Here is a 13,490-nt window from a genome sequence, read left to right as displayed (position 1 = left end):
AAAGGATGTAAAAAAGAAATTTGCCAGGTTGAATCACAGTCTGAAACTGTGACCTGAGGACAGAAATCATCTATCACGTGCTGGCTTGTTCTAGACATATGTTGGGTTTTGAAGGAGTTAGAATTTGCCCTTGATGTCTCTTATACTCCTGCTGTCTGCCCACTTCCCTCTTCTTGGGGTCCTTCTCCTTGCAATGTTACAGACATATGGTTACATATTTCATTACCCTCTGAAATTCATCAATCTTGGTTCTAAGGATGTTTTCCCTGCTAGGTCATAATGCATGCTCTTGGATTTCAATCTGATAAACAATCTATGCTAAAAATTGCTTGGTTTAATTCTAGATTAAAACCAAACAAAATAGCCAACCAAACAGCCTTTACTAAGTTGAAGGTAAAAGTAAGCAGAAAGGCAGAAATATATGAGGAATGGTTAGCATGTGGCCAACTCCCGGATTCCCCTATAAAAGCACAATCCTGACTCCGGACATATGATTTTAGGAAAGGGCTGGGAAAGCTCAGTATTGGAAAATGCAGGTCCCACTTATTGGAAGGAAAATAGTCACATTTTTTTTGTCATGGGCTTATATTTGCTTTCTCATCTACACTTTATTATTTAATTTCATTAGGTAGCAAAGGTACTGAGTGTTGTTGTTAAGAATAAGACAGACCCAAGTTCAGATCCCAGCTTTGCCACTTACTGGGAGATTTGACCCAGTTACCTACCTTCTACGTGCCTCAGTTTCCTGAAACACAGAAGGGAGACAATCCCCACATCATGAAATTCATGTGGTGGTAATGACTATGTCAAGCAATTTATGAAAAAGGACTAGTGTAAAATATAGACCTTGTAGATTTTAATTGGAAATTGAATGATATATGTCTTAGAAACAAACAATACATTTGACAAGCGTGTAATAGGTATATAATGACAATGGAAATTTTGGGGAAACTATTTCTTGAGTATGGATATTTTTGTTATGAATAGGAAAACTTTTTGACTCATATTATAAAATGTTTAGTGCTGAAACATTTCATTACAAAGAATAGTTTGAAATCTCACTGACTTCACTCACTGGGAATCATCAAGGTAAAAGAAATGTGGAGGATTAATGACATCACATCAAAACTAAATGTTCACTACATGAGTTATATTTTCAGATGTCATTTCAGAAAACTAAGAGATTATTTATCTCAGGATGAAAGGATATTATATTAAATTTCATAAATATGTAGTAATTCTGCTTCCCATTATCTGTCTATTCATATGTATGCATCTATGTTTTTATGCATCCTATCAGAATTGCAAAATGCACACAAGTAAATGTCAACAAAATCTCAAAATACAATTTCATTTAGGACGCCTTAACCTCTAATCACCTTGATACCTAATCTCAATGACTCTTTGAAATTTGGGAGACTCATAGATCTTATCACATAACTTAGTCTACAGTTTGAGTTAGAATCACTGATGACAAAATGCTGATCTACAATATGAACACAAAGTTGAAGTGAATAGATTGCAGATAGTTGGGGCTTCCAAATGATTGTCATATGAATTATGTGACTAACAGTATTGTTGATTTTACACTAGGAATCTGTGGGCTAGAAATAATCCCTAACTTTGTCCCAAGCATTTTGTTCAACGTAATATACAACCAGTAATAAACCTCAACATGTTCTGGAAGAAGAAACTTTGAATCATTTAAGAATATAAGCAACAAAATTGTTATCAGACTTTGGTTTATTGTAAAATTTAGCAAAGTTTTTCTTGTAATCCCTGACCCCTTGCTCTGAAAACAAAAGCAAAAACATTATTATTGCTTAGTCTTTTCCCCCTACTTTATTTGTGCCACTGTAAAATAAGGGAGAAAAATCATTGTAATAAATAAAAACAGAGATGTAAGAAAGAAAGATAAATCAGTCCAGATGAGAAATATTAGAAGCAACAGAAATACCATTGAGCAGTTTCAAAATAAGCTTCTTTTAAAAAGGTTGTCATAAAAAAAAAAAAAAATCACACCAAAAATATAGCAGCAGAGAAGAAGGATAAATACAAGTTAATTGCACACCAGTCCCATTCAAAAAACTGGGTCATTAGCCAAAGCAGTAGTATTCAGAATCCAATTTGGGACGCTTGTGCAGTGCCTGTGAGTCCTCTATTATGGAGCTGTCACTGAGTCGGTCCAAGTCTGAGGGGGTCTGATGGCCCGGGACATCATCTGCCAGTGTGTCCAGATAGCTCCCCACGGAGATGCCGTCCAGCCCATCACTGCCATCGTGTAGGCTATTGTAGCTGCCACGTAAGGAGGTGCTCTGACTCTCCAATAAACTGCACAGGCTGCCACTGAGACTGCTGCCTCGGCTGGTGATGGTAGCTTTCTCTTCAATCATCCACTTGATGGACTCAATGCTCTCGTTGATAACGAGCAACTGGCGCATGAGCCTCACGTCTGTGGCTCTGAGGGTAACCTATGGAGAAGGGGGAGAAAGGAAAGACAGGCCAGTTATTCTGCATTCTTGAAAGACCCCAAATTCATTTGGACTCTATCTTCTGTAATCCATAATTTTAAATTCACAGAATAAAATATAATTCACTTGATCTCAGGATATTTTTTGATAACTGCTGACCAATGGTAGGAGGAGTCATAATCAAAGAACTCACTTCCTGCCAGATGTATCAGGCTCCAAAACTGGTAATAAAACTCCCACTGCATTCCTGACTCTAACCAAGCTGGCTGGGACTATCATATTGAATGTCAGGTTCCCTGCTAAGAAACTTATTCTCTCTCTGGCCAGATTAATAGTTTATCCATGTTTACTTTGGAATATGTGTGTGGATACTGAGAGGTGGGGAGAAGAGGAATGTGTAGAAATTAAGGCATCAGCATCGTCATCATTGTAGCAGCTCCCTATTTTTGAGCGATAATGTGCCAGGAATCATTATAGAAGTTCAACATTCATTATAGTAGCAACCCTGTAACACACATATTATCTTTATCCCAATTTTACAGATAAAGAAACCGAAATCTTCAGAAAAGAGACCAAAAAGGTCTGCACTCTTTATGACTATATTGACATAAACAATACCGAACAATGCTTTTATTTTTGTTATTTATTTATTTATTTGTGGTGAGGGCGATTGGCCCTGAGCTAACATCTGTTGCCAATCTTCTTCATTTTGCTTGAGGAAGATGGTCCCTCAGCTAACATGTGTGGCAATCTTCCTCCATTTTGTATGTGGGATTCTACCACAGCATGGCTTGATGAATGGTGTGCAGGTCCATGCCTGGGATCCGAACCCACAAACTGAGGGCTGCCAAAACAGAGCATGCGAAACCAACCACTATGCCATGGAGCCAGCCCATGCTTTTATTTTTAAGAAACCTAAATTGCTTTAATATTCCCTGAATCCAAAAGGGGCTCATCCATTTTACAAGATGAAGTATACAGATATTTTCTGTAAATCTAATTATTTGCTTCAGATATGTCAGGGTGGCTCCAATCAAAATTGGGATATGAGACTCTGAGAAGGTTCTAGAACTCCCCCAAGTGCCTTCTGATAGTTCTAAGTTACTTCAGAGAAATCTGTCTTCACAGCCACAAAGCAGAATTTCTTTGGAGTCCCTACAGTTCAATGGAAACATTTGCTACGTCAAGGGTGTGGTGGTTCTGGAGAAGGTAGGGAGAGGGAGGTTGTAAGAACTCACGATTGGCCTGGCCCTGTTCTTGTTGGAACTGAAGGGATGTGGCTCCTCTAAAGAGTCCAGTGCCCGGACTGGGAGGCAGGGACATGTTTGGCCACTAGAGGTCCTAGTCACATTCATTATGGTTTGGATGGGATTCCTGTTCATTCATTTGGGGTCTTTAACCCAAGAGGGTGGCCTTGCTAATTCTTTTTTTAAGATCCAGGGCGAATTCAGATTTGTGGGTTTCTAGAATTATCAAAGGCACTCAGTTGTGAGTGACTCAAGCCATAAGGGAGAAAGGAGCCTATTATCTTCAAACGTATGTATTCATATTGCAAAAATATTTCCTGGTTAGGAGTTAATCCATAACTGAAGGCAAACTTTGGATTGACTGAATGTGATCAGCAAGCATTAGGAGAGATGGAATTTCTACCAATGACTTCAAAGATGTGAGATTACAGGTTTTAAAAAATACACATGCATATATATATATATATATATATATATAGCATAAAGTACAATTTAAAAATTCAGTTTGCTAGAATATTAAATAAAGTGACTTGGGTGACTTCCTTATCTTCCATGAGAAAAGCACTGAAAATAAATTGCATAGAGGCTAACAATGAAAATCATTTCTCTCTGATGGTGTTCAGACAGAGAGATGCGAACTTAGTAAGTCTTGAGATGCTTTTCTATTGTGGTGCGGTCTCAGTGACCTTGCAATGACGTTATGTTGGAGAAGGAGGCTTTCTGGCAGTCTTTATGCTCAAATTCACTCACACACCCCATGAGGCATCAAGATACTATTTAAGTTACAAGTAACACAGCAAATATTTACAAATTACCAACAATTTGCGTAGGTCCACTGAGGAGTGTAGAAAATCAATATGAGCCAAAGTCTGAAATTCTTCGGTTAGGCATCTGTAGCTGATAAAACTTGCTGTGCCCATTGAAGGCATGGTGCAATACAAACGTGACCGTTCCCAAGAGCTCCTGAAATGACCCACAGCTGCCTTTGTTCACATCCCCACCCTGTCCCGTGAAAGTGTTCCAGCCCATGCCCAGCTCTGGGTGTGTTGCCTGTTATTCCCCTCCCTTGAAATACTTTACTCTCTTCCTCTCAAATCCTCCCATTCTTGAAGTCCTCCTTCTTTCATCAAGCAGTACTTACTGATTCCAGTCTCCTCTGCTGACCCGCTTAACCTCCACAGTCCTTTTAGTTTGCATCTCAACAGGATAGATTCATTTCGTACCATCTTACATTGCTACCTATTACTGTGTCTTTTAGCTGTTTCTTCAACTAAGCTTTAAGTTCCTTAAAGAAAGAAGGCATGTCTTACATTTCTTCCATCTCTTAAGATGTGTCCTAAGCACTGATTTATTTTTTTAGAAATAGTCATAATTTTAGGATCTGTGAAAGTTCAGCTCTTGAGACAATAATAATTTACATTCCCAGCAACTGTGTCACTTGGGGGTTAAAACACTTAGGATAAATTTTTTTCAGCAGTTTTTGTCTGAGCTACTCAGTGGCTGCATCAAATACAGATTTTTCAATTTTATTGAGCAATATGAATAAGTAGGAAGCAGACTATGAAGTAACAAAGGATTCCTTTCACCATGAAATGATTTATTTAAATAAGAAAATCCTTGTCTTCTGAAGGCAAACATTCACAGGCCATTGAACCACTCTGTTGGGGAAAAAAAAATGAGGAAAGCAAGTCAGTTAGAACGTGTTGATCCGGCAGATAATGATTACGGATTTAACTGTGTCTAACTCTGTGTTCTCCCGTGAGAGAGTAAACAGCTTCCCACTGTGGGAGCGCTGGGCCAGCCGGTTCACACGGCTGCCTGTCCATTACCTGGAGCTCCAGGCTGCTCCACACTGTTTTCTCGTAGAACCAAGGTGCGGTTACAGAGCTACTCATGAACCTGGAAAGTATGAGCAATCCACCACCGAAGGAAATCACAATGTTGCTTCTGTCTCCAGTAGCTGCCCCACCTTTCTTCACTGTTATTCCTGTCAGTCCTTAGAAGTCTGGTAATGACGAACAAGAGAGTACACTTGCCCACTGCAGGAAACTGTGCACTTCTTTCACTTGAGGTGTTAGACGGTCCCATGACTTTAATCTGAGGATATTGAGAATTGGGAGGCCCTGGCAGGGTCTGATTTTGTGTCCTTCTCCTTGGAGAGCCCATTTCTGATCAGTCACGTTTCCAATACCCATGCCTAGTTTTACGCTACATTTCTATGTTGTTTTTGTTCCCTTCGTAATATTTATGACTAGTTGAAATCATTCTGCTTATTATTTGTTTACTTGTTTTCAGTCGCCTCATGAGCGTGTAATCACCAGAGTACAGGGAACTGGGTCTGTCCTGTTCACCACTCTGTGCCCAAGACCCGCATGAGTGCTTGGTACACAGTAGGTGCTCAAAAAGTATTTAGTCAAGTACTGAACGACTGCTTCAGACTGGACCATCTGTCAGGAACACCCCTCCCCTTGGGTCAGCGACATGTGACTTAAGAGGAAGGAAAGAGGCAGCTTCAGTTCTGAAGCATTCTCAGCAGGCAATCCCATTCCTATTCATTCACAGGATGCAAACACTGAGTAACTGGTACAAGGTTATTCCTAGCTTCAGTGTACAGATCACGAGATAGTATCTCGGGAAGGAAGTGGACTTCAAGGTGTGATTCACACTCCAAACATTACTCTGTTTGTCCTGAGGTGATAACTGGTACCAGCACAGCTCAGGTGTTCTGTAAACACTTGGTGCAATGAGTTGAACAAAGGGAGCAAATAAACAAATAGGACGTTCACCAAAAAATAAACCAGGTTTGCCCTGATCGATCCAAAGAGATGTGGATGTCCTTTCCTCTTCCCTCTCCCCGACTCTGGCCCTTACAGTTATTGCAATGTGTTTCATCTTCATTCTTGAGTCTCTTGTGCTTCAGGACTGTAGTATAAAGGTCCTTGTACTCTAGACTGAATGAACGCTGAAATTTCACGTCATGTTCAACGAGCGATGAACTGGTATATGGTGGAACTTGAAATGAGGGATCTTGAAAGAGAAAATATTCTTAATAATAAACTTTTCCAGATCTCTCATTTTAATAATGGAAGAATACAAAGGTTATGAATTGGCTCAGTGGAATCCAAGAAAGCAGGAATGGAGTCAAATTTTCAATGAATCAGGGAGTTGCTAAACAAGCTGACTTCTTTTGTGCTGCTGTGTGAGGAACACAGCACAGGGTTCTGGCCCCCCACTGGTCTGTCTACCTATGTGACTTTGGGCAAAGAGGCTCAGCTCAGGGCCTCAGCTTCCGTATACCTGAAAAAAAATCAGAGGGTTTTCTTCTGAGCTCCAGGCAGCCACAGGCCTCAGTGGAGGCAGTAAAGCAGTCTTTACAAAAGGAAGATTTAATTCAACTGAGGAACCCACCTATCACTTGTGTCTGCAATTTGTGTCGAGGTTTCATTTAAGATGCTATTTGATAAGAAGATTCTGTAGATCAGGTCATCTCAGGATTTCCCTCCATTCTGACAATGGTTTCTGAGTCTTTGTCATTCCTGCGGGCTTTTGATTACTAAATTGTTGCTGCTGTGAGACAATTAGGCAAGCTTTAGAGAGACAGATCAATTTTGCTGCTCAATATCTCCAGTAAAAGATTTAGCTAGCAAAACTCATAGCTAAAGCCAGAAGTCTGAGCTCTATGTGAATTTTAATCACCTTATCAGAAACTGTAAGGTAATAGTAATTTTAACCCTTGCTATTTAGGTTTAAATAAAAATCATATCTGTGATCTGCTCCAACCTAAACATACATATCATCTTTAATATGACTACATGTTAACGGAAGGGTGCACATGAGCAGCAGGGAGATTGTCCACTCTACCTTGTCATACTGCAGGCTTGTACTCATATCTCTCATAAAGCTGTCTTTCACTATTTTGGTCCTTTTGTATATAAGAATTGACTAATCAGATAAAAGCAAGCCACCCCCTAGTTATGCATTCCTACTGTAACATCCACAGTAGTATCCATGACCTAAATCCCAGATGTCCAGGAAACTGTAATAACAATTAGAAGGGAGAAAGACTACTTTAAAAGCAAGTCCTTAATCACGTACACGAAGAAAGGAAGACAGAGTAGATTTGCCTTTTAATGCGATGCTCTAATCCTAGTTTCTAATTGGAGGAAGCCAAGCAGCATTTTCTTCAGATTAGTAATTGGTGGAAGGCTTCTTTTCTAGCCATATTTATTTCCAAATATACAAAAAAAAAAATTTGCAAAAGCATCAGTATGTACTAAATTAAAGAGCTGTTGTAAAGGTGCTTGGAATACTGTTTTCCGGCAGTTTATCTGCGTGTTCCCTTTACAGAAGCTTCTCACGTCCAAATTTGCTCCCTCTCCAAATTCACAACAGCCTTAATTCGATGATCGCAGAAGATATGCTGCCTACCCATCCTTAAAATTTCCAGCAGTTTTATTAATAGCTGTATTTCTCAAGCACTCCTCTGTTTTCTCAGAGGATCCATAAGGATAGCAAGGTCTCTTTCCAGTCTGAGAAGACACTGTACAATAGGTCCAGCGCTGCTTTCGGTGTGGAATGCTTCGGGAGAAAAGCCTGTGGCCTTCTACAAGTGGGCGCTGTTCTGCCAACGCTTTTCTCCACTTTCTCGGCCAGTTCAAAATTTATAATAAAATTTGCTTCTAATTGGGCAACAGAGGATTCCATTTTATAGCAGTCAGCTCTGTCTTCCTCCATTTGTGGTGTTTATATGTGGAACTGAGCAATAGCTAAAAGAGTTCACTCTTTTCCCAAAACCTTATAGAAGAATAATTTCCCCAAGGACTAAATTACATACATAAAAACACTGTCATCAGCACAGCTGACGGACTGATGTTGTTTTGATAAACTGGAAAGCCGCATCTGGTTTATTTGGAGGGGGCACATGTGACTCCCTGAATCTTAAACATAAATTCCTGCCACCAGGCCTGCTCAAGAGATCTGTAGAGTTTCTGCTAGTCAGTCCTCCTCTTACCAAAGTAATACAGGGAGCTTTTCAGTCTTATTCCGTCAGGTTCTAGGTCCAGTGGATACTTGGGTGCCTGTGATGTCAGTTCCTTTCCCATATCCTAATACAGTGAAAAGTGTTTTCCTGAGTACTTTCAATACGTATGTGCAAAATGCAATTTTGGCTAATGCAGGAGTTTGCAAATCACCTGAGCTGAAATTCACTTGTAATGGTGTAACAAACACATGGACTCCCCACATTTGTAGCCGAGAAGCTCACACACAGAACACAGACCCGACAAGAAGTGTTTCCACTAATTTATAATGAACGTTCTTTCTGCATGTGCATTTTTCTAACTTGGAACTTAAAATAGTACTTTTGCATGGAAGACTAGGACACAGGACATGGTAATGGTCTCCCCTGTGATATGTAGTGGGCCTGTTTACACTGGGAGTGGAGGAGGAGGCAGCGAGGTGTGCTGGTAAATGTTTTAACAGCTGGCTCCCTGGGAAAACTATACACACACACATACATGTAACAGAAATTGTGCCGATATAAAAGACGTGTAGCACACTTTACAAATAATACTAAAACATACAGTACCTTTTATTGTAAATTCCACATAACTAATTGAATCTCGGAATGCTTTTGTTCATTTCTGCTGAAGTCTTTTATGTACAGCCACCAGTGGTTGCAGTTCAACCACAATTAACAAATAGAATTGATCCCAATCCACTCTTTTCTCAGTAATTTTCTTTCATTACATCTGATACATGATCTACCGTTAAACTATTTTTCACCCTAGCACAAATTATATTCATTAATCTGAAACCTGTTTCAGCCTCAGCACTAGTTATGTCTGAACTTTACAGGTTTGTCAGTGATGTGAGCAACTTTGCTGAATTGGATAATAGTTTTTAAATACGTGAAGAATATTTCCCAATTTTTCTTGTGCTATTGATAATGTAATAGCTAAGGATATGACAAACTTCTAAGTTTAAGCTGCAGTATTAACATTTTCCCCATCACGATCTTAAGACAATCAATAAAATAAAAGTCAAATTCTGATTTATAGTGTTTTCCAATTTGTGTGCTGTAAATATTCTTATCATGGCCAATTTCAGGCTACCAGTGTGATGTCACTAAACATAGGGTTGATAAGAGATGCTCAGTAGCATAGCATTACATAGTATTTTCACCCTGTGGGTACAATAAATATTTTAAATGACCTCAAGAAAATAATTAATAGTAAAATAATTACCAATTGATGAGTATTTATTACCTTTGTTTTTCATATAACATAATTTGTAGGTTTATATACATACTTTAAGATTTGTAGGTTTATATACATACTTTAAGTGTTAATAATGACTATAATTAAAAACTAGTTCATAAAACTCCTAAACATTTAAGAAACAGCTCACACACCCCAGTAAGAGTTGGCTCCAGTATCCCATTGAAGAGACAGAATAAAGGCTTTACCTAATCTACTGCATTTGGTAACAAGTAGATTAGAGACTTTCATTTTCTCCCTTAGGGCATTTATTTTTCTATACAGGGTTAAAAGCTCAATATAATTTTATCTGTTCCGCTAAGTAGAATTTGAGCAAAATGTAAAATATTTATACCAAGGTTATTAGTGTTTTTTTATGGCAAGACTTCAAATATTGAATATAGATTATTCTTTAAGCCTCATTGAGACATGAAACATACTTAGAAAGGGAATAATTGAGATAGCTGAAACTCACTTAAGCATTTGCATTTTTATATTATAATTTTTGATGGACAGATTTCTAAAATATGCTGCAGTCTTCTCTGTCTTGGTAAACAGAAGCAAGTAGAACCAAGCAAAATCAAGTAGGAAGGGGCCACCGTTGGAGCCTTCCTAATGCAGAGTTATTCAGCAGTGCACTTAGGGCTCTTGAGGAAATAGCACTGTAGCCCTTTCTTCATATGGTTCCAGACATCCCTCCCCCACCCAAATGCTTAATTGCCTCTCTCAGTAACTTCTTAATGTTGGTATTAGGCCTCTTTGTCACAGTCCTTCTGCCCCCTTTTCTCCCAGTCCCCCATTCTATTTCTAATCTTCAATTTGCATCCCAATGGTACTTCAGTAATTCTAAGTTGTTTCTGTCATTGAGTAGTGGAGAACTGAGTTGCAAGGAAAACTGATCTTTGCACTTCTTAGAAAGCAGCCTTAACTAGTGAGTGAATGAAGTGAGGGAGTAGCCTCTGCACCAGAATCAAGTGCAGGGGCCTTGCTCCCTTGAGCAGCGCTTCTCAGCATTACTATCCATCCGGATCACCTTGGGATCTTGTTAGAATTCAGATTCTCTTCACTAATTCTGTGATCCAGCATTTCTAACAAATTCCCAGCTGCTGTCAGTAAAGGTAGGCAGCCTCTGAAACATCTCCCAATCACCCCTTTCTACTGGTCGTCTACACCCTTGTGTAGTTTCCTGTCCTTAAGTGTGGACTGGGCCTATTGACCTATTTCTAAGGAATGGAATATGGCAAAAATGACGGGATGTCATTCTGAGAGAAGGGTACGAAAAGACTGGTTTCTGTCTTAGGTACAGTCTCTTACTTGCTCTGAGGAGAGCCATCTGCCTATTATGAGATCTACATGAAAAGGAACTGATACCTCTGGATAACAGCTAGCAAGGAGCTAGGCCTGCCAACTGCTACTGGCCACATGAGTGAGCTTGGAAGCTGATCCTTGCTAAATCCAGTCTTCAGGTGACTGCAGCCCCAACTGACATTTTGATTGCATACTTGTAAAGAGACCCTAAGCCAGAGTCACTCAGTTAATCTGTGCCCAGACTTCTGACTCATGGAAGCTGGGAGATAACACGTTTGTTGTTCACCTTGCTAAGTTTTAGAGTATTTGTTATGCAGCATGAATAACTAATACATCAATGCTGTTAGTATATGGACTACACTTTGAGTAGCAAAGGCCTAGAGATCTTTCTACTTATGGATAATATTGGGTGATGGATGCTGGACCACTGTGTCTATGAAATGCTGCTCTGATACATTGTTTCATAGTTTAAAAAAAGTGAAAAATAGAGTAAGTAGTTAAAGATTTCTTGATGGGGACAAAAATGTTCAAGGGAAGTCAAAGTCTTCATTGAGGGGCCCATCAGCATCTCCCACAGGACCACCTCTCTTCTCCCTAAAAAAGGTAGTTTATTACCCTGAAGGAGAAATGGCAGATGCTATTTCTGGTATCTAGTAACACACAAGATGCTTTCAATGGAGGTCACTTATAAATAATACTCCCTATGATTTGAGGGTCATAAAATGTAGGGTATATAATGATAAGATAATAAACTAAACAGTTAACATTCAGATGTAATTTTAAGTTTAGAATACACTAAGATTGGGGCTGGCCCCGTGGCCGAGTGGTTAAGTTCGCGCGCTCCGCTGCAGGCGGCCCAGTGTTTCGTTGGTTCGAATCCTGGGCGCGGACATGGCACTGCTCATCAAACCACGCTGAGGCAGCGTCCCACATGCCACAACTAGAAGGACCCACAACGAAGAATACACAACTATGTACCGGGGGGCTTTGGGGAGAAAAAGGAAAAAAATAAAAAAAATTAAAAAAAAATACACTAAGATTATACTGACATCATTGGATTTTCAATATTGGCAAATTTACTAAATTGGACTATTGCTTCTCAGAATTCTTCATGTAATTTGAAGAATTCGCTTTAATTTGGCCTCCGTAGGGGAAAGTGGGGAGCAGATTAGGATAGGGATAAAAGTTGCATTTATTGAGTGCCTCCTATGAGCCAGATTTTGTTTGTTAACAAAAATGTTAACCCATTTTCTTTAGAAAGGGATTTCTGTAGAACCGTCCTTTTGCATAGGAAATGTAACTGAAGCACTGGCATTTTGTTGCAATCATTCATTTTTACCAAATCTTGGTAATTTAGCAAAATTTGAAATGTTTCACTTCATGATGCCAAAGATCAGTTTTGTTTTGTTTTTCGTATGATGCCTAAACAGTGACTAAATCTTTTCACTTGGGAAACTTCGGGTGGGGCTCTCTAGATGACACGAGTAGGAGCAGTGATCTCACACCCTGGAGAGTGGCCAATGAGGAACACCTGCTCTATTCCAACACTCACTGCTAATACATTAACTTTCTTGTCTAGTGATTTTCTCATTTTTTAAAAAAACAGCTTTAGGAATATTAATAAACGTATCTGCCATTTATCCAAATACTTCCTATGTGCCATGTCTTAAATATTAATTTATCTAATAAATTTAACGTCATCATCACAACAAATCTGTGATGAAGCTAATTATTATTCTAATTATGGTTCCAGGTTGACATGTAAAAGGCTTGGAAGTTATTACTCCTACGTTCACAACAAGAAAAGAGCTGAACAGACGGAAAATCAGCATCTCTTCTTAGAGACCTCAGAAAATTGAGGTGACAGGGCAAACGGCTGCCCCTGAGAGACAAACAGGTAGATACAGAGAATCATAGCTTACCAAGAACGGAAGCCCAGAAGCAGAAGGCTCCAGCTGGAGCCAGTATAAGCAGGAACACTTTAAACTGTAACTGATGAATTGCTGAACTAGCTTGAGAGTTAGAAACTCTAAGAGGGCCCAGTTTCAAGGGAACTCCCACACTTTCATGAGTTTTACCTCCAGGAGCCCTACTGGGTTCTCACCATCCCCTGTGCTTCTAGGAGGATAGAAAATTAACCATTGTCAAATCTCCCAGAGCTCTCTGTTCTACTAACAAGGCTTGCCATCAAGGGAAACTATTTCACC

General features: G+C 39.4%; 1 protein-coding gene across 1 annotated transcript in view; it reads right to left on the bottom strand.

Moving 5' to 3' along the window:
• Positions 1–1,725: 1,725 nt before the first annotated feature.
• LURAP1L (leucine rich adaptor protein 1 like) overlaps positions 1,726–13,490 on the bottom strand; it is a 48,588-nt gene continuing 36,823 nt past the window's right edge. The window contains exon 2 of the mRNA XM_001494571.6: positions 1,726–2,471. Within this exon, the coding sequence (XP_001494621.1) occupies positions 2,097–2,471 (375 nt within the window). The 3' untranslated portion in view covers positions 1,726–2,096. The remainder of the gene's footprint in view (positions 2,472–13,490) is intronic.

The sequence above is a fragment of the Equus caballus genome, chromosome 23 (assembly GCF_041296265.1).
Source record: "Equus caballus isolate H_3958 breed thoroughbred chromosome 23, TB-T2T, whole genome shotgun sequence".
Taxonomy (NCBI): domain Eukaryota; kingdom Metazoa; phylum Chordata; class Mammalia; order Perissodactyla; family Equidae; genus Equus; species Equus caballus.
Note: the sequence above shows the minus strand (reverse complement) of the source record. Positions and strands in the feature narration are given on the sequence as shown.